The 14,419-nt window shown below is 40.2% G+C and overlaps 1 protein-coding gene across 3 annotated transcripts; it reads right to left on the bottom strand.

Moving 5' to 3' along the window:
- Positions 1-200: 200 nt before the first annotated feature.
- Positions 201-13,227, bottom strand: DBF4 (DBF4-CDC7 kinase regulatory subunit). Of its 3 annotated transcripts, none has more exons than XM_061996768.1 (12): positions 13,043-13,227; positions 11,911-12,089; positions 10,752-10,946; positions 9,879-9,929; positions 9,300-9,369; positions 9,070-9,146; positions 7,221-7,251; positions 6,903-6,945; positions 5,607-5,738; positions 3,023-3,137; positions 2,608-2,729; positions 201-1,316 (listed from the first exon to the last, which is right to left on the bottom strand). In XM_061996768.1, the coding sequence occupies exons 1-12, from the start codon at positions 13,086-13,088 to the stop codon at positions 251-253; spliced, it is 2,127 nt and encodes a 708-aa protein (XP_061852752.1). In that variant the 5' UTR covers positions 13,089-13,227; the 3' UTR covers positions 201-250. The 3 variants fall into 3 exon arrangements, with proteins under 3 accessions (XP_061852752.1, XP_061852753.1, XP_061852754.1); XM_061996769.1 differs by having other exon boundaries at positions 11,911-12,086; XM_061996770.1 differs by lacking the exon at positions 13,043-13,227 and adding an exon at positions 12,537-12,627.
- Between the last annotated feature and the right edge of the window lie 1,192 nt (positions 13,228-14,419).

Raw genomic sequence — 14,419 nt, 5'->3', positions numbered from 1 at the left:
TGCAGCTCCATCATGCTTATTGCCTTTGTCTGGCACTTAACCCCAAATTTAGGGTAAGAGCCTTTGCCTAGCTGGGATAAAACAGCACTTTTTAACAAAAAAGCAGGTTTTTCTCTTTACATATGCAGAAGTTTTTGCACTAAAACCCTTGAAAAGCAAAGCACCTGCACATATAACACACAACAATTAGTCTCTGTGAATAAAATCTTGTATTTCCAACTTTATTTGAAAATCATTAAATAAAGCGCCATTAAAATCCAACAAATGGGGAGGAGGACGAAGAGGAAAATAGTGACCACAAAACATTTGTACTCTGCCCTTCCCATATATCTTTTAGACTAGTTGAACCTTTGTTTTCACTACAACTTGAAAAACCACCAAACTCTGAGTTTCTTTCACTTGTCTGAAATAATTCCAGTAGGGACTGGACTGGTGAGCTACAGGAACTTCTGTTCTCTACAGGAAGAGACAATCCATCTGTGTACTTCCCAGATAACTCTGTATTCTGTTTCCAAGTTTCTCTCTTACTTCTCCCCAAGCAAAGCTTCACTTTCCTGTGCAGCTTTCCAGACGGTGAACTGTGTGCAGTGCTGGCAGCCAATTCATTAACTTCTTTGTTTATGGCAGTATCAGATACTTCAGCCTCCAGAAGTACATTGTGCTGCAGCTGTTGATGATTATCACATAAATCATGATGTTTGTTGACAAACATAGGATTGGCATCCATTTTTTTCAAACACTTTGCTGGTAGAGCTACTGCATTATTTAGCTTCCGTTTGGCCTGTGATAGGTTCTTGTCTTTATCACTAAGGTCTGTAACTTGAGCCTGAGAGTACAAAGTACATGTGTCCTCCTGAAAACACTCTACATTCTTGCTGTTTGTTTCTGGTTCCAGTATTTCTTTACTGAATGGCTCATAAGCAGGAGACAAGTTCTCTGGGTAAGCTTTGTAGTCTTTCTGAGGGGGTGGTTGTATGAAGTTTGACGACGCAACAGTCTCTCTGAAGTTTGCAGCACAGGAGCAATTTGTTTTAACGTTTCCATCATTATTTCTGAACTTACTTTTTAGCTCTGAAGGTTGTGATGGCTGACAATAAAGAACCGAACAGATAGATCCAGAAATAGAGGTAGGCACTGGCACGGAGTTGGGGTGTATTTCTGTGGGCTGGCGATCCAGTTTGAGTGCCCGTATGGCTGAATCCTTCCACGAGTAACTCTTCAACGAGACACGCTGCTTTTTCAGTCGTTCTTTCAGCTCATCTGCTCTAGTTATCTTTCCAATAATAGGAGAAAAATATCCTATGCTACACTTTGTCCTGCAACGAAACATTGAAAAGCTATTAACAAAACCCTTGAAACCCCCCCCGTGGGGATCTCCATATGCAGCTGATTCTACAAAAGCGACCCAACCGACAAAGCCCATTTTTGTTTCTACTTTTGAAGGAAAGGTATACTTAAGAACAGCAACACATCACTTCTAGAGGAGCAGAGTGCCTTATATTTCAATATGGTGTTTTCTTATCGATCTCTGAAGTTCATAAAACTGTTTCAAATACACTACTTGTTCTATCCATTTTTATCTCAACAAGTGAGTTGATGGAAATCTCAGCTCCCAGTGGTACAAGGAAGTTCATGAATATCATGCACTTACTATAAATTATTACAGATACTGTATGATATATGCTCACAAACCTACCATAATCATATAGAAAATTTTCTTGACATAATATTCCCAACCTAACCACTCTCTTTTTAAATTACATAGGGAATAAAGGCTTGCCTTCATTAGGCTATCATTTGCTTGACTTCAGTTTATTTGATTTCACTAAGAAGGTCTCTGTTTCTTCGATACCTTTTTTTTCTTGTGTTAAGGAGTAACTTTCTAATTTATTTACCTCCTGACTCATTTGGAAATAACCAGAGCAATCTAGAACTGAGTTACTGTTCCTTGTAATGAAGACACTGGTGCCTACGGTCTAAGACATAAAACTCACCCATTTGAGAACTAGGAAGAGGGAAAATCTGCTCTCTTGTCCTGCACAGACAGGCCAGAAGCTAAGAGGCTTCGAGTATAGATAGGATGATCTAGATCACACAATGGTACAGGATAGAAGGGATCTCTAAAGGTCACCTAGTCCAACCCATCTGCTAAAGCAGGTCCCACCTAGATCAGGTTATACCAGAACACCTTCAGGTGCGTTCTGAAAACCTTTCAGAAGGAGCCTCCACACCTTCCCTGGGCAGCCTGGGCCAGGGCTCCCTCACCCTTACAGTAGTTTTTCCTTATGTTTAATTGTAACTTTGTGTTCCAGCTTTTGTCCATTACCCCTTGTCATGTCACTGGACACTACAGGAAAAAAAAGCATTGCCTCATCCTCTCAACTTGCACCTTTCTAATACTTGTAAGTACTAATGAGGTCCCTCCTCAGTCTCCTTTCTGCTTTATTAAACTGATTTGCCAGATACAACTGCATTGCAAGTTTCAGTGTTTTATTTCAGACTGAAAAAACTTGAATTTATTCTGTAATACATCCAGAATTTCAGAAGTATCTTTATGTTCAAGGTTTTAACTCACAGAGTGTTGAAGTTCCAGAGCACGTAACTTACCTTTTAATATTTGCATCGTCTATGTATTCTACAAATTCATAAACAAAGTTTGAGATGATATCATCAACAACCTGGTACTGTGTGCTTTGGGCAAAATTTTGGTGCTGTTCACTTTCAAGGTGCTAGGATTAAAGAAGAAACACAAAAGAGATATGAACATACAAGTCAACAGTATGATACGGAGCAGCAAGTAAACACCGTTCATTTATTAGCACTGTTTGAGACATGAACTACTAGTGCCTTCAGCTATCATGCATGGAAGCAACAATCAAGAACTAAAACCTACAAGGGCAAAAAATATCCACTTGCTGCTTTTCAGGAGATATAGTCACAAAAAACACAAACTAGGAAGGTAGAAACCACTGTTGATATCAGCTATGATTGTATCAAAGCATATACTTGACATTTCACATACTGTTTGCAGATCTTCATATTTCTTCCCACAACATTCACAATATCCTCTCTTTTTTTTCTCCTTTGGAGGGAGTTGAACAAGAGCTCCACAATCCTTGTCACTATTTATTTTGTTTCTGTTAACAGAAAAGATATGAGTCTCAAATATGGAGTTGTGTGCTATACCGTCTCTCATGGTACATTCATCGTATTCACAATACAATGTAAAACTCATTTCCCATCAAAGTATTTCTGTTAGTCAATGCTTAGGGAAAATAGAGAAAAATTAAGCATTAATTAAAAGATACTTAATGTGAGGAGACAGACAAGAGCCAGTGGAACTATAGATAGGCATAAAGCATTCAAGTTCTAGCACAGATACGTGATTATCCTCAAATCAGAAGAAAAAAAAGCTGCTGAACAAAAAAAATCTCTCTTGACAAATCAAAGGACATCCTGAAAGCTCTGTGCATAGCTGATAAAAAGAAAGAAAAGGAGGTTTGATAAAACCACAACTAGAAAACACTCTTCCAGCATCTCATCAACTGGCATTATTTTCAATGCCAAGAAAACGTGCAGCAAAGACTTGCTTCTAGGTACAGGCTAAGTGGAAATATGGAGACATCAACCTCAGGCTCTTCCTGGAGATTGAAACACAAAGAAGTTTTCAACAGCTGCTCTGTGACCTTCAGTTTCCTCAAATGAAGAGAGCCACTATTCACTGCAATTCACTATTAAACCACCTAAGGAGGATATGCTAGCAGTAAAGCAAAATCCATCAATCTCTACTTCCCTTTTACTTCAGAGGAATAGTGCCATCTCCCTGTCTAGTCAAAAACCTCTCACAGACTTTACCAAGTATCTGCACAGATGTAAACTCAGAACTTTGCACTGAAAAAACCCATCCTGAGAAGCTTTTGACTTCCAAAGCATAGTAATGCATTGCTCAGCATAATATGGGTACACTGCTTTCCACAGTCACTTTCAATCAACAAGCCTAAACATCTGCCTCAGCATTTGCTGGGTTCCATAGGACAGGCTCTACCTGTATCCTTTCACTATCACACTAGCCTTTTCTCCTTCTTTATTTAGAACCTTAAAACTCACAGGGACCAATAAAATGGGATAGAAGGAACAGCATTTATCATGTGAAAATTTACTAACATCTACAGGTCTTGCCCAATGCAGAAGCAAGTAGAATTTACAACTCTGCTTCAACAAGCTTTTCTCCCAGCTGAAGATGAAAGGAGTACTCCCCTCTCTTGCCTGCAACTGAGATTCATCACATTTACCTGCTGAGAATGAAATCGTCTCCCACTTAACTATCTTTGACATGTGCCAACTTGAGAGGTTAAATAGAAATATTCAAACATAACTCCTGAATTTAATATAATCACATTCCTTGTTCCACATAAATGAAAATAAGATTGCCTTTTGTTTAGTTGGTTTTTAATGCTTTGAAAAGAATGGGACTTCAACCCCTGTGAAGAGACACCATCAAAAATGGCCTTATCATTACAAGGGTTACTGCTGTATTACAGTTGCTTTGCTTTTTCATACTGCTACATTCATTGTAATTAAAACAAATCAAAACTTGCCTCAACTCCCCAAAAACCCAAACTCATGAAATTCACCAGGGCAACAGCAGCTGAAAACCTCCAGCACTATGGTAACAGTGAAGACTGGACAGAATCTGAACATTCAACTGTTTTGCAAAGAAAAGAAGTCTTAGGCCTCGAGGAGACAAAAGCAGCAAAGGTTACTCGATACATGTATAAGAAAGCTACTTTCTACATAAATCTCTCTACAGTCTCTCACGTGAAACCATTTTAAAAGCCAATGAAAAAATTAATATTGCAGATATGCTAGGTAGAAATAATTGCAATCATATGATTCACTAAAACCTTATAATAATTAAGACTCCTAAGTAGTTACAAATCACAAAAATGATTTACCCAAAGTTCTAACTGCATCTGGAGTACCCAAGTGGAACCTGAGTGACAAAATACATCACAGACTCCAACAGCAACCACAGTTGTTCTGAGCAGCTGGCATCCACTTTTCATCTCCAAAGAGTGAAAGCAGTTATTTGCAGGCTCTAATGTCTATAAACTAGACTTTCTCAACAATTTGCACCCTTCATCAACAGTGATTTTGCACTATGACTGAGTATCACTGCTTTAAAAGATTGTCAACTGCCTCCTTCAGCGTTATACTGACAAGCATTAAGAGCAGTCTTAAGAAAGGCACTTCCTGTAAAATGCTCACTGGGTGGCACCCAAGATGAGGACAAAGAAGAAACCAGTGGCAGAAAGGAAAAAAAATATCTTATGCTGACCCAGTGATAAGAGAAGGCTGCATTTTTGGAAGTATGCATCTGTGTGTCCAAAACAAGGACTAAAGACAGTATACAGAGGGTACAGAAAGACAGAAAAACATCAGTAGTTACAGTGCAGCAAATACATCAATGGAGACATGACTGTTAGTGATAAATATCACACAAAATTAGAAGCAGGGCAATTCTTTTAGGAAGCAATTACTTTAGAATTCTTTTGGAGAACCGCTCTCTACTTTATCCACACCTCAACAACAAGTTGTCAACAAACCTTTGCTTAGACTGAGTTTGCTTTTGAGCAGAAGGAAGCTTCTTATCCACCTCAAACGGACTATAGGGTTTGGGAACACAGTAGTTCACAACTGGAAAACTGGGTAACTGCAGATAAAACGGTCGGTAGCGGCTGCATTAGACAAAACAAGTGCATTAGAACCACCAGAAACAGAAAAAGGCATTTATAGCACAAACTACAATCAGATAAATACAATTTGAAAAGTGTTCCTCTCTTGCAGATAATGAAGTAGAAAAATACCCTAGAATAAGTCATGCATTCCTTCCTTTCTATAAACTTGATACAGTTGGGATGACGGTCCATCTGTGTTCCTCACAAGTAGCTCCATCCCCCACTTCCTAACACCCAATGCATTCATGTGGGGTTTTTCCACCTGATCTTTTTTCTCCCTGACAAATATAAAAAACACTGACATGTTCATTTTCCAGACGGACAGTTTTCCTGTACATCATTGTATTTATGGAGATATCAGCACCAGCAGCTGTACCACTGCTCTGAGTGTATTAAAAACGTTTAAAATAAGGCACGTCAAGAGTTCACCAACTGAATCACTTGAAACGCTGATGCTGGAGTTCAGTCTGATTTTTAACCTTATATTACTATTTTAAGCTACCCAGGCAGAAGGATAAAGCAAGTCTGGAAAACATAAGGACAGCTAAGCATCTTCTTCTGCTTCTGAATCATTACTCATGTTGCATAAACATTTAAACATACAAACATATTGTTTATCTTATATAAACATTGAAGTATTTCAGCTGTTTAGGACTCAGTTACATTCAAATGTCCAATTCACACACATTTATATATGAGTTTCCTGTACTTATAACCATGTTTGTCCAGTTCTCCTCACTATCCTCATGTGTCTCACACCCATGACATCAACTCCCAGTGTAAGGCTACGTTTACATCTTTTTAATTCAGGAAAGACTCAAAGAAATCAGGTCAAACAACCTGGAGTTTATAAACATCACCAGAAAGCAGTAGTTAAGAATGTAAAGGTGCAAGGCATGCTGTGCAGAACTGCACTCTTATAGCTTTCATTACTTATTGCAAATCTTCCTCACTATTCTAGTACTTGCTGAACTTCACTCAGTGGCTAAACATAGCTAAGTACACAGAGGATACAGAGATGAAAACTGTGTATCTTATAATGAGATAACAGCATGCCTGGCATCTGAAGTCAGGAAGCTGAATGAAATTGAGATCTGAAGACCACTTCCTCAAGGCATAATTCATGTTTGAATGACTGAATGAACATATAAAGAGAACACTTACCGACTTCTATCTTCCACCTTGACAAATGGATTTTTCAGTCTACCTGCTCACAGAGGAAGAAAGGGAAATTAACAGAAATACTTTTCTTCATTAATCAAGTTACTCCAGTAGTTGAATAAATAAGCAGACATTAATTTCAAACTCATTCTGTACATGTTTTGGCAAACTCTTGATTTCCGTGTTGTTTTACCACCTGTGTTTCTAGACATGTAGATTTGAATACAGCAGCACACTGGATCTGATGACAACTGTAGCACATTTTTAAGCATTCAGCAAACAAGACAAAGCAGAAACCTCTACATATACTGAAATACTCACTTCTTGTCTTTTGAGCAGTAACTTGTCTTCCCTATTGAAAATAAGAGAGAAGGTATTAAAATCCCTGTGAATGTTTTTCTGCATGTTAAAAGATTTAGCTGTAGCTCATTTCATATTAAAAGTCTCCCTGTGCTAGTCATGACTTCATACAGAACCATGATCAATTTTGCAGGGGACTAAGCTCTTCAGAAATACGGTGACATGTTTCCCAAAGAAACACTCAACTACGGCTAATATTTTTACAACACTTAATAAATGCTACTTTACTAGCTGTAAAATGCAACCAAACGTTGCAGATAGCAACATCCTCAAATTAAAGCAATTCTTCTGATTTGAATGGATTTACACAGGTTGTTGCTGGGGTTTTTTGGCAACAAAAAATCAAAATTGAGTATTTTGTTTTCAGAAAGAGTGAAGTGGACATTCAAGCACTGTCTGTTAGCTGCAAATGAATCTGGTAAATGTACAAACTCCTATGATATACTACTTAGAAACCCTCCCACCCCCCTACTCTGCTATCCATGAACAGTGAAACACTGTGATGATTTAAGGGAGGACTTCATGTGGCCTCAATAACCAGCCAATACTGCATTCCAAAACAACACAGATGGGATATTTCTATCTACTTATCAGACCCCGCTTTGACTACGTGATTACACAACTTCATGTGTTTAATGTAAATTACAGAGCAACTGCAGGTGGAGAACACAAGCAGCTAAACCTGTTTCAATACCTTGTTATACCACATGCTAAAATCTGGAAAAATGGAGTTTCAAACCCCAGCTTGTCACGGTTTAACACCAGCCAGCAACTAATTGCTCACTGCGATGGGGAGTAGAATTGGAAAAAAATCCAGAGTAACAAAACCAAAAGTTGTGGGTTGAGATATCAACAGTGGAACAACTAAATAAAATGTAATATCAATAATAATAAATTATAATAAGAAGAATAGTAATTAAAAATATCACAAAAACAGGGAAACGTCCCTCCCCCCACCCACTCACTAAATGCCCAGTCTATCCTCATGCACCCATTCCAGTCACACCATCCCTGGTCTTTATAAATATATTCCATCTAGGACATGGAATAACCCCTTGGCTAGTTCAGGTCAGGTGTCCTGGACATGCTCCCTCTCAGCCTCTTGTGCATCTCCTCACTGGAAGAGCATAGGAGGTGGAAATGTCTTTCACTTATGCTAAGCACTACTTGGCAACAACTGAAACACTGGTTATTCTCACACTAACTCCAAAACACAGCCCTATACCAGCTACTAGGAAGAATATTAACTCTAGCCTAGCCAGAAGCAGGACACAACTGCACATTATTGGCAGAATGGCTCAAAGATGCTTTTTAAGACTAGGAGGGAAGAGATGCAGACTTGACCAACTGACAGATTCTTCAGGACATGTGACTGCAATTCTTCAAAATGGTCCATCAAAAGGAAGGTTTCTAATCATTGTGTTATACAGGAAATTATACAGAACAACTTAACAACCATCTACATAATACTAAAATCACACTGCATTTTAAGAATTAGTATTAGTTATATTTGAGGCAGGTAGAATAGAAATTTTAGACAGTGCAGTACTTTAATACTTAGATCACCTTTACAAGAGCAAGAGCCTACAAACTAATTAATGCTACTATGGCATTCATTTTTGAACAATGCTGAAAAGTATAGCTAAAACTTTCTAAAGATGGTTTTAAAATCAATTTATAAACATACTGGTCTGTGAAAAACTAAACATGACAAGACTTAAAACCTCTAAGCATCACAGTAGGTAGTACACCTGTATTTTCTCAGTCAATGAATAAAAGTCACTATCACAAATGGCAAAGATCCACTTACCCCATCCTTAAGAGAACTGCCTGCACTTTTTATTAAGTAGAGCTCCTTCTTCTTTTGTTCAATGTAATTCTTTACATCTGACAAAAAGAGGGAGAATTGTACTCAGTCAAGTTTATTTTGGTTCATTTGAAGCATTTGTCACTTCTAATATTTTGAATTCAACAAGAGAAGAATGAAATTAAATGAATGCTACGAGTTCCAGTTAGACTTCATCAAACAAAAATATTTACCATCAATATGAAGGATCTTCACTCCCCAGCTCAAAGCATTGGACAATATACTACCAGAAGGAATTAAGTCCTGCAAACAAGTACATTAATAATTTTAAGCAACACAGGGTAGATTATGTAAAATAACTACAAATACAGTAATATGAAAGCTGAGATCAAAGTGCAGATGCTTTGTTTCTTGCCAAAAGACTATTGCTTTTCTCAACTGACTTTTCCACCTCTGTGTCACTGCACTCCAACATTCAAAGATTGTATTTAACCTTTCCTAAAGCCAAAGTTGTTCTCTACTGTCACATTTTCAAGTAAGATTTGAAGGCAGTAAATTTATACAGTTACTTTAACTTCACAAGCACCCCTCAAATGCTAGCTAGACTGCATTTGTAAGTCATAATACTGGTTCTAAGACTACACAGACTTGATCTAACAGTTTTACTTCAGACAATCCTTCAACTTTGGCCCCAGCATTCCATGAGAGACTTCTCTCTTACACCACCAAGACCATTCTTACTAGTGCTGGTTTTCTAGAAGAGCAAAACATCAGTTTCTCAAGTGTGAATTCGTTGACTGCTTGGGACTTACCTGCTCTTTGATGGCTTTTTCAACTAGGGATTTTCCTCTGCTCATACGTACCTACATTGAAACAGCAACACATGTAGCAACTTAGAACTCACAGCAAAAAACCAAAAGGTAAGACATTTTACATTGTTGTTAACAAATATGTATTTTAGCTGTTATAATCTCCTTTTGTTCCATTGAACTACTATTTGCAAGTAATTTGCATTTGACCCACAAGATTACAGTTAATACAGTCTGGGAGGGGATAAAAAAGAAAACCTCAACAAATAATGTTTTCAGCAGGTCACTGCAAAGCTGAGGCAGTTAGTGCTGGCATAGACAGGCAGTGAGAATAAACAGTCAGGATCCTCTACAGAAAGAGCTCAGAAAAATGCAATACTCATGGTGTTTGATGTATTTGAATGAATTCCTTGAACTACTACCAAAAAGCACTTCTGTACATATCTGCATAAACAGTATCAGAGCAGCCAGGTATTAATAGGCTGTGTTGCTAGACATGGGAACCACTGTATGCCATCCAAGTCAATCCACATTGATCCATCTGTCAAACATGATGTCAATGTTTAATTACAGTCATGCATACTACATTAGAACAGATTTTAGAATAGTTTGCTTATTTGCAGAAAAGGCTCATTTTTAATTAGTTTTTGAAACTTTGCTTAATTAGTTGGAGTTGAATACATTTAACAAGTTAGCCTGAACTAGTTTAAAAGTAACTTTGACTCATTAAGACAAACAAACCCAAACCAGACACCCTCCCACTTATTTACCTAAGGAACTGTTGCCATCTTTAGGCAAAAAAAAAGGGGAGAAAAATTGTAAGAGCATATCCCAAGGGTTGTGTCTGATTTGCAGTATTATTACTGAGAAACTTACCGGATCTGCTACCTTAAATGAACTTCCATCATGATGATCTTTTCGCTTGCTAGGATGAGGTGGGCTATTTCCTCCATTACATGCAGATTCTGGGCTGGGGACAGGAGAAATCTGACCAAGAGATGGTGCAAATTTTGCCTCCTTTTTATTAGACACCAAGTAGCTGATATCTTTACTAAGAAAACTCTCCACCCTCTAAAGATAAAGATATAAAGCAAGGAATTATTTTGAGACAATACTTCATTAACTCAGCTTTACATTGCACACTTTAAAGTGACAGAATTTCTAGAACAATAACATTCACTGAATTAACAAGATGGTATTTTCTCAGGATGCAGATGACAATTACAACTGAGCTGTAGCAGCATTTTACCAGTCACAAATTCTCACTTCAGTATCTTAATTTTGTAATTTCTAAAGAGCTTTGGTTTTGTTTACCATCATTCTTTGAACTACCTGGTTGTAATATCTCCCAAATACAAGAAATCAATACAGTCAGAAGCAGCAGGGGAAAAAAAACAACCAATCACCTCAATGCAACTTACTAAAATTGGACACAACTTTAAGCGAATTAACAGTCAACTGAAACCAATCCTTTATAATAAACACTAGTTAGGATCAGCAAAGCAGCTTCTACCTAACAAAATAATTTGTTGAACAACTAATTGACTGCGTTAAATATTAAGATAAATCTAAAAACTTCAAATCCAGTCACATATATAAATAACATTAAAAAGAAGTCAAAGGCACTGCACAAGTGTAGATTTTCTTCCAGTTTCAGTTTCATAGAATCATAGAACGGTAGCGGTTGGAAGGGATCTCCAGAGATCATCTAGTCCAGCCCCTGCAAAAGCAGGGTCACCTAGATCCGGTTGCATAGGAACACGTTCAGGCAGGTCTTGAAGACCTCTAAGGAAGGAGCCTCCACACCCCCTCTGGGCAGCCTGTGCCAGGGCTCCCTCACCTGAACAGTGAAATAGCTTTTTCTTATATTTAAGTGGAACTTTTTGTGTTCCAGCTTCATCCCATCACCCCTTGTCCTGTTGCTAGCTACTATAGAAAAGAGGGATGTCCCAACCTCCTGACACCCATCCTTTAGATATTTGTAAATGTTAATAAGCTCTCCCCTCAGTTTAAAGGTCACTGCTCATTAACTTACCCCTCCTAGCTCTTTGAGATCTTTTCCTATCTTTTCAGAGATCACATTTGATGGAATATCAAGGTAAAACACCTTCCCAGTGAGTGGCTTATATTTAAGTTTCTCAAGCTTTCCTATATCTTTTTTCACAGTCTTCAGCGAAGATCTTGTCTTTACTGGTTTTGCTTGCATTCCATCTGCTGCAAAAAAGGGAATTGAAACAGGACTATGTTTTATGAACTTTGTTTATTTTCTTCTTTTTAAAAATCAAAAATTCCTAAACTATAGAAAGGCAAGTTTCCATGCAATATAGGACCTCTGCTACTCATTCTTTCCCTCCCTGAAAATGTGTTAGATGGGAGAGGGAGCAGAGCCACCACTCATGCTGCAAGACACTGTAAATAATTGTTACAAACAATAAGTGAAGCAGGAACAGCAGCTAGCTTTGTACCATCTAGGAGACAAAAAGAATTAGAGAAATGGGAAAACGGGGAAACTTGTAACTGATTGAGCATCTAAACAGAAAACCTGGGTGGTTAGCTGGTGTAGAAGTCAAATTCCTTTGACGACATCGGATCAAATAGAATGTTATACCTGAAATACACATATGATGGCCTCAGCAGCCCAAAAATTAATACATTAATTACCAGAATTAATATTGGAAACTACATATAAGACTTCTTAGGGTTCCTCAAAAGTTTGGAGCGAGTTAGCAGTACTGCAATAAGAGCTGAGAGTCTCTCTCGCAAAGTGACTGTCTTTCAACCCCGTCGGCCTAACGTGCCGGGGATGCCTTTCACACACGCTGCCCACACCACCAAAGCTCTGCCTGGGCGGAGCAGTCCGCACAGCAGCGGCCGAGGCAATTCCTGGCACTGCAAGCGCCTTGTGAACCAGAGCAGGTTCACCAGCTCCCCCTTCGTGCGCACACGTTCACGTTCAAACCACAGGACGCTTGCTTCGGCTATCCGCCCCTAGCAAAGCGAGCCCAACGCGTGCTCACCCGCCAGCCTGACGGAGGCAAAAGGGCCAGAAGGCGGCACCGGCGGAAAGCGGCCCCTGTGACGGAGGAAAGGCCTTGAACCGCCCCCCAGCCCGAGCTCCGAGCGCGGCAGCTCCCTCCCGGGCCGCCCCCCACCAACCACTCGCTTACGAGGACGCGCTCCTTTGTCGGCGGCCTCCGCAGCGCTCGGCTTCATCTTCCTGCAGACTCACATCCTCCTCTCCTCTCTTCTCCGCCCGCCGGCAAAGCGGCGGGAGTTCAGCAGGGCCTCTAAGCTCCGCGGTAGCGCCAGCTCCGCTCCCGCCGCAGCCGCTGGCTCTGCCGCGCCACGCCGCGTCTCGCCTCGCCTCACCGCCTTTCCCGCCTCGGCCAGCCGCAGCCCGCCGCACGGAGCCCGGCTCCGGCTCCGCCTCCTCCGCCAACGGTCGGTGGGGCGGGGAAAAGGGCGGCGCCGAGCGCTGCGTGAGGGAGAGGCCGCGAGGCCGGGTGAGGGGCGCCGGCCGCCGTGGGAGGTCTGCGGACGATGGAGGAGGCTGGGGCTGCGCCTCTTCACCTCAGGGGCCGGGCTAGCGGGACCTCCCAACGGCAGAGACCCCACGGAGGAATCCCCCGGCCTGCCTTGGTGAGGCGGTGGAACGTTCTGAGGAGCAGCCACAGCTGCTCAACAGGGCCCCGCAGCCCGTGTGCCTTCCCCTCCTTCCCCTCTGCGGGACGTTCCCTGGCTGGTGGCTCGGGCCTGCGGGCTGTGCAGGCATCAGAGCTCAGTCGATGTCCATAAACAGATGCTGCTCTGGAAAGTGGTTTTGTTAGGAGTTAAAAAATGCATTACAAGAGACAACTGCCCCCCAAATCTGTAGCTGTTAGCATCTGTAAGGTGAAGCTTGGTCTCCACAGCTTCTTCTCATCTTTTATTTGAAACCTAGTGAAAATAGAGTGTTCCTGTAGATGAAATGCTAATAAAATGTAAATAAATAGAGATAAATGCAAACAAATAGTTGTGACTGTGCTTACAATGTGTGTTTTGAAAGATACACCTTTTCAAGATCTTACATCCAGACTTTTATATTTCCCATCTGCCCTGGCTAGATGCAGATACCAGGAATACACAAGCTCCTTATTTTAGATACTATATGTCCCTGAGGTATTTCAACCTTGCCTGTGCAGCCATACAGCAAGATTTCTTCAGTGAATTGGTATTTAGTGGTAGCATTAATACTAGTTAGTCATCGTTTATTACATGAGGAGCTTGCGAGGTCATATAGTCCTGAGTGGTCAGCAGTGCTTGTTAGATCAACCAGGATCAACCTCTCTGGGTTTTCCCACGGGTTTGACAGTGGAAAGAGGAGGACTAGGTGAAATTATTCTTCTGTGCCACAGTTGATGGACTGCAATCTGGGAATTTTCTTTGTACAGATTATTTACACGCTCCTAAAGTGTTTGTTGCAGCGAGAGGTGTCACGTATTAAATACTGAATGTGGTTTACAAAAAATACAAGCATTGTTATTAACGTGATTTGGAAGATTTAT

Source organism: Colius striatus, chromosome 5, assembly GCF_028858725.1.
Source record: "Colius striatus isolate bColStr4 chromosome 5, bColStr4.1.hap1, whole genome shotgun sequence".
In the NCBI taxonomy this organism is placed as follows: domain Eukaryota; kingdom Metazoa; phylum Chordata; class Aves; order Coliiformes; family Coliidae; genus Colius; species Colius striatus.
This window is presented reverse-complemented; position numbering and strand designations above follow the sequence as displayed.

What these genes read in the sequence shown, in the direction of transcription:
- DBF4 (XM_061996768.1), bottom strand. Translation starts at nt 13,088, where the DNA reads ATGAAGCCGAGCGCTGCGGAGGCCGCCGACAAAGGAGCGCGTCCTC. An exon ending in CATTTAAGGTAGCAGATCCG is followed by an intron (nt 9,930 to 10,751) that starts GTAAGTTTCTCA and finishes GTTTCAATGTAG; the next exon opens with GTACGTATGAGCAGAGGAAA. An exon ending in AAAAAGCCATCAAAGAGCAG is followed by an intron (nt 9,370 to 9,878) that starts GTAAGTCCCAAG and finishes ACTTGTTTGCAG; the next exon opens with GACTTAATTCCTTCTGGTAG.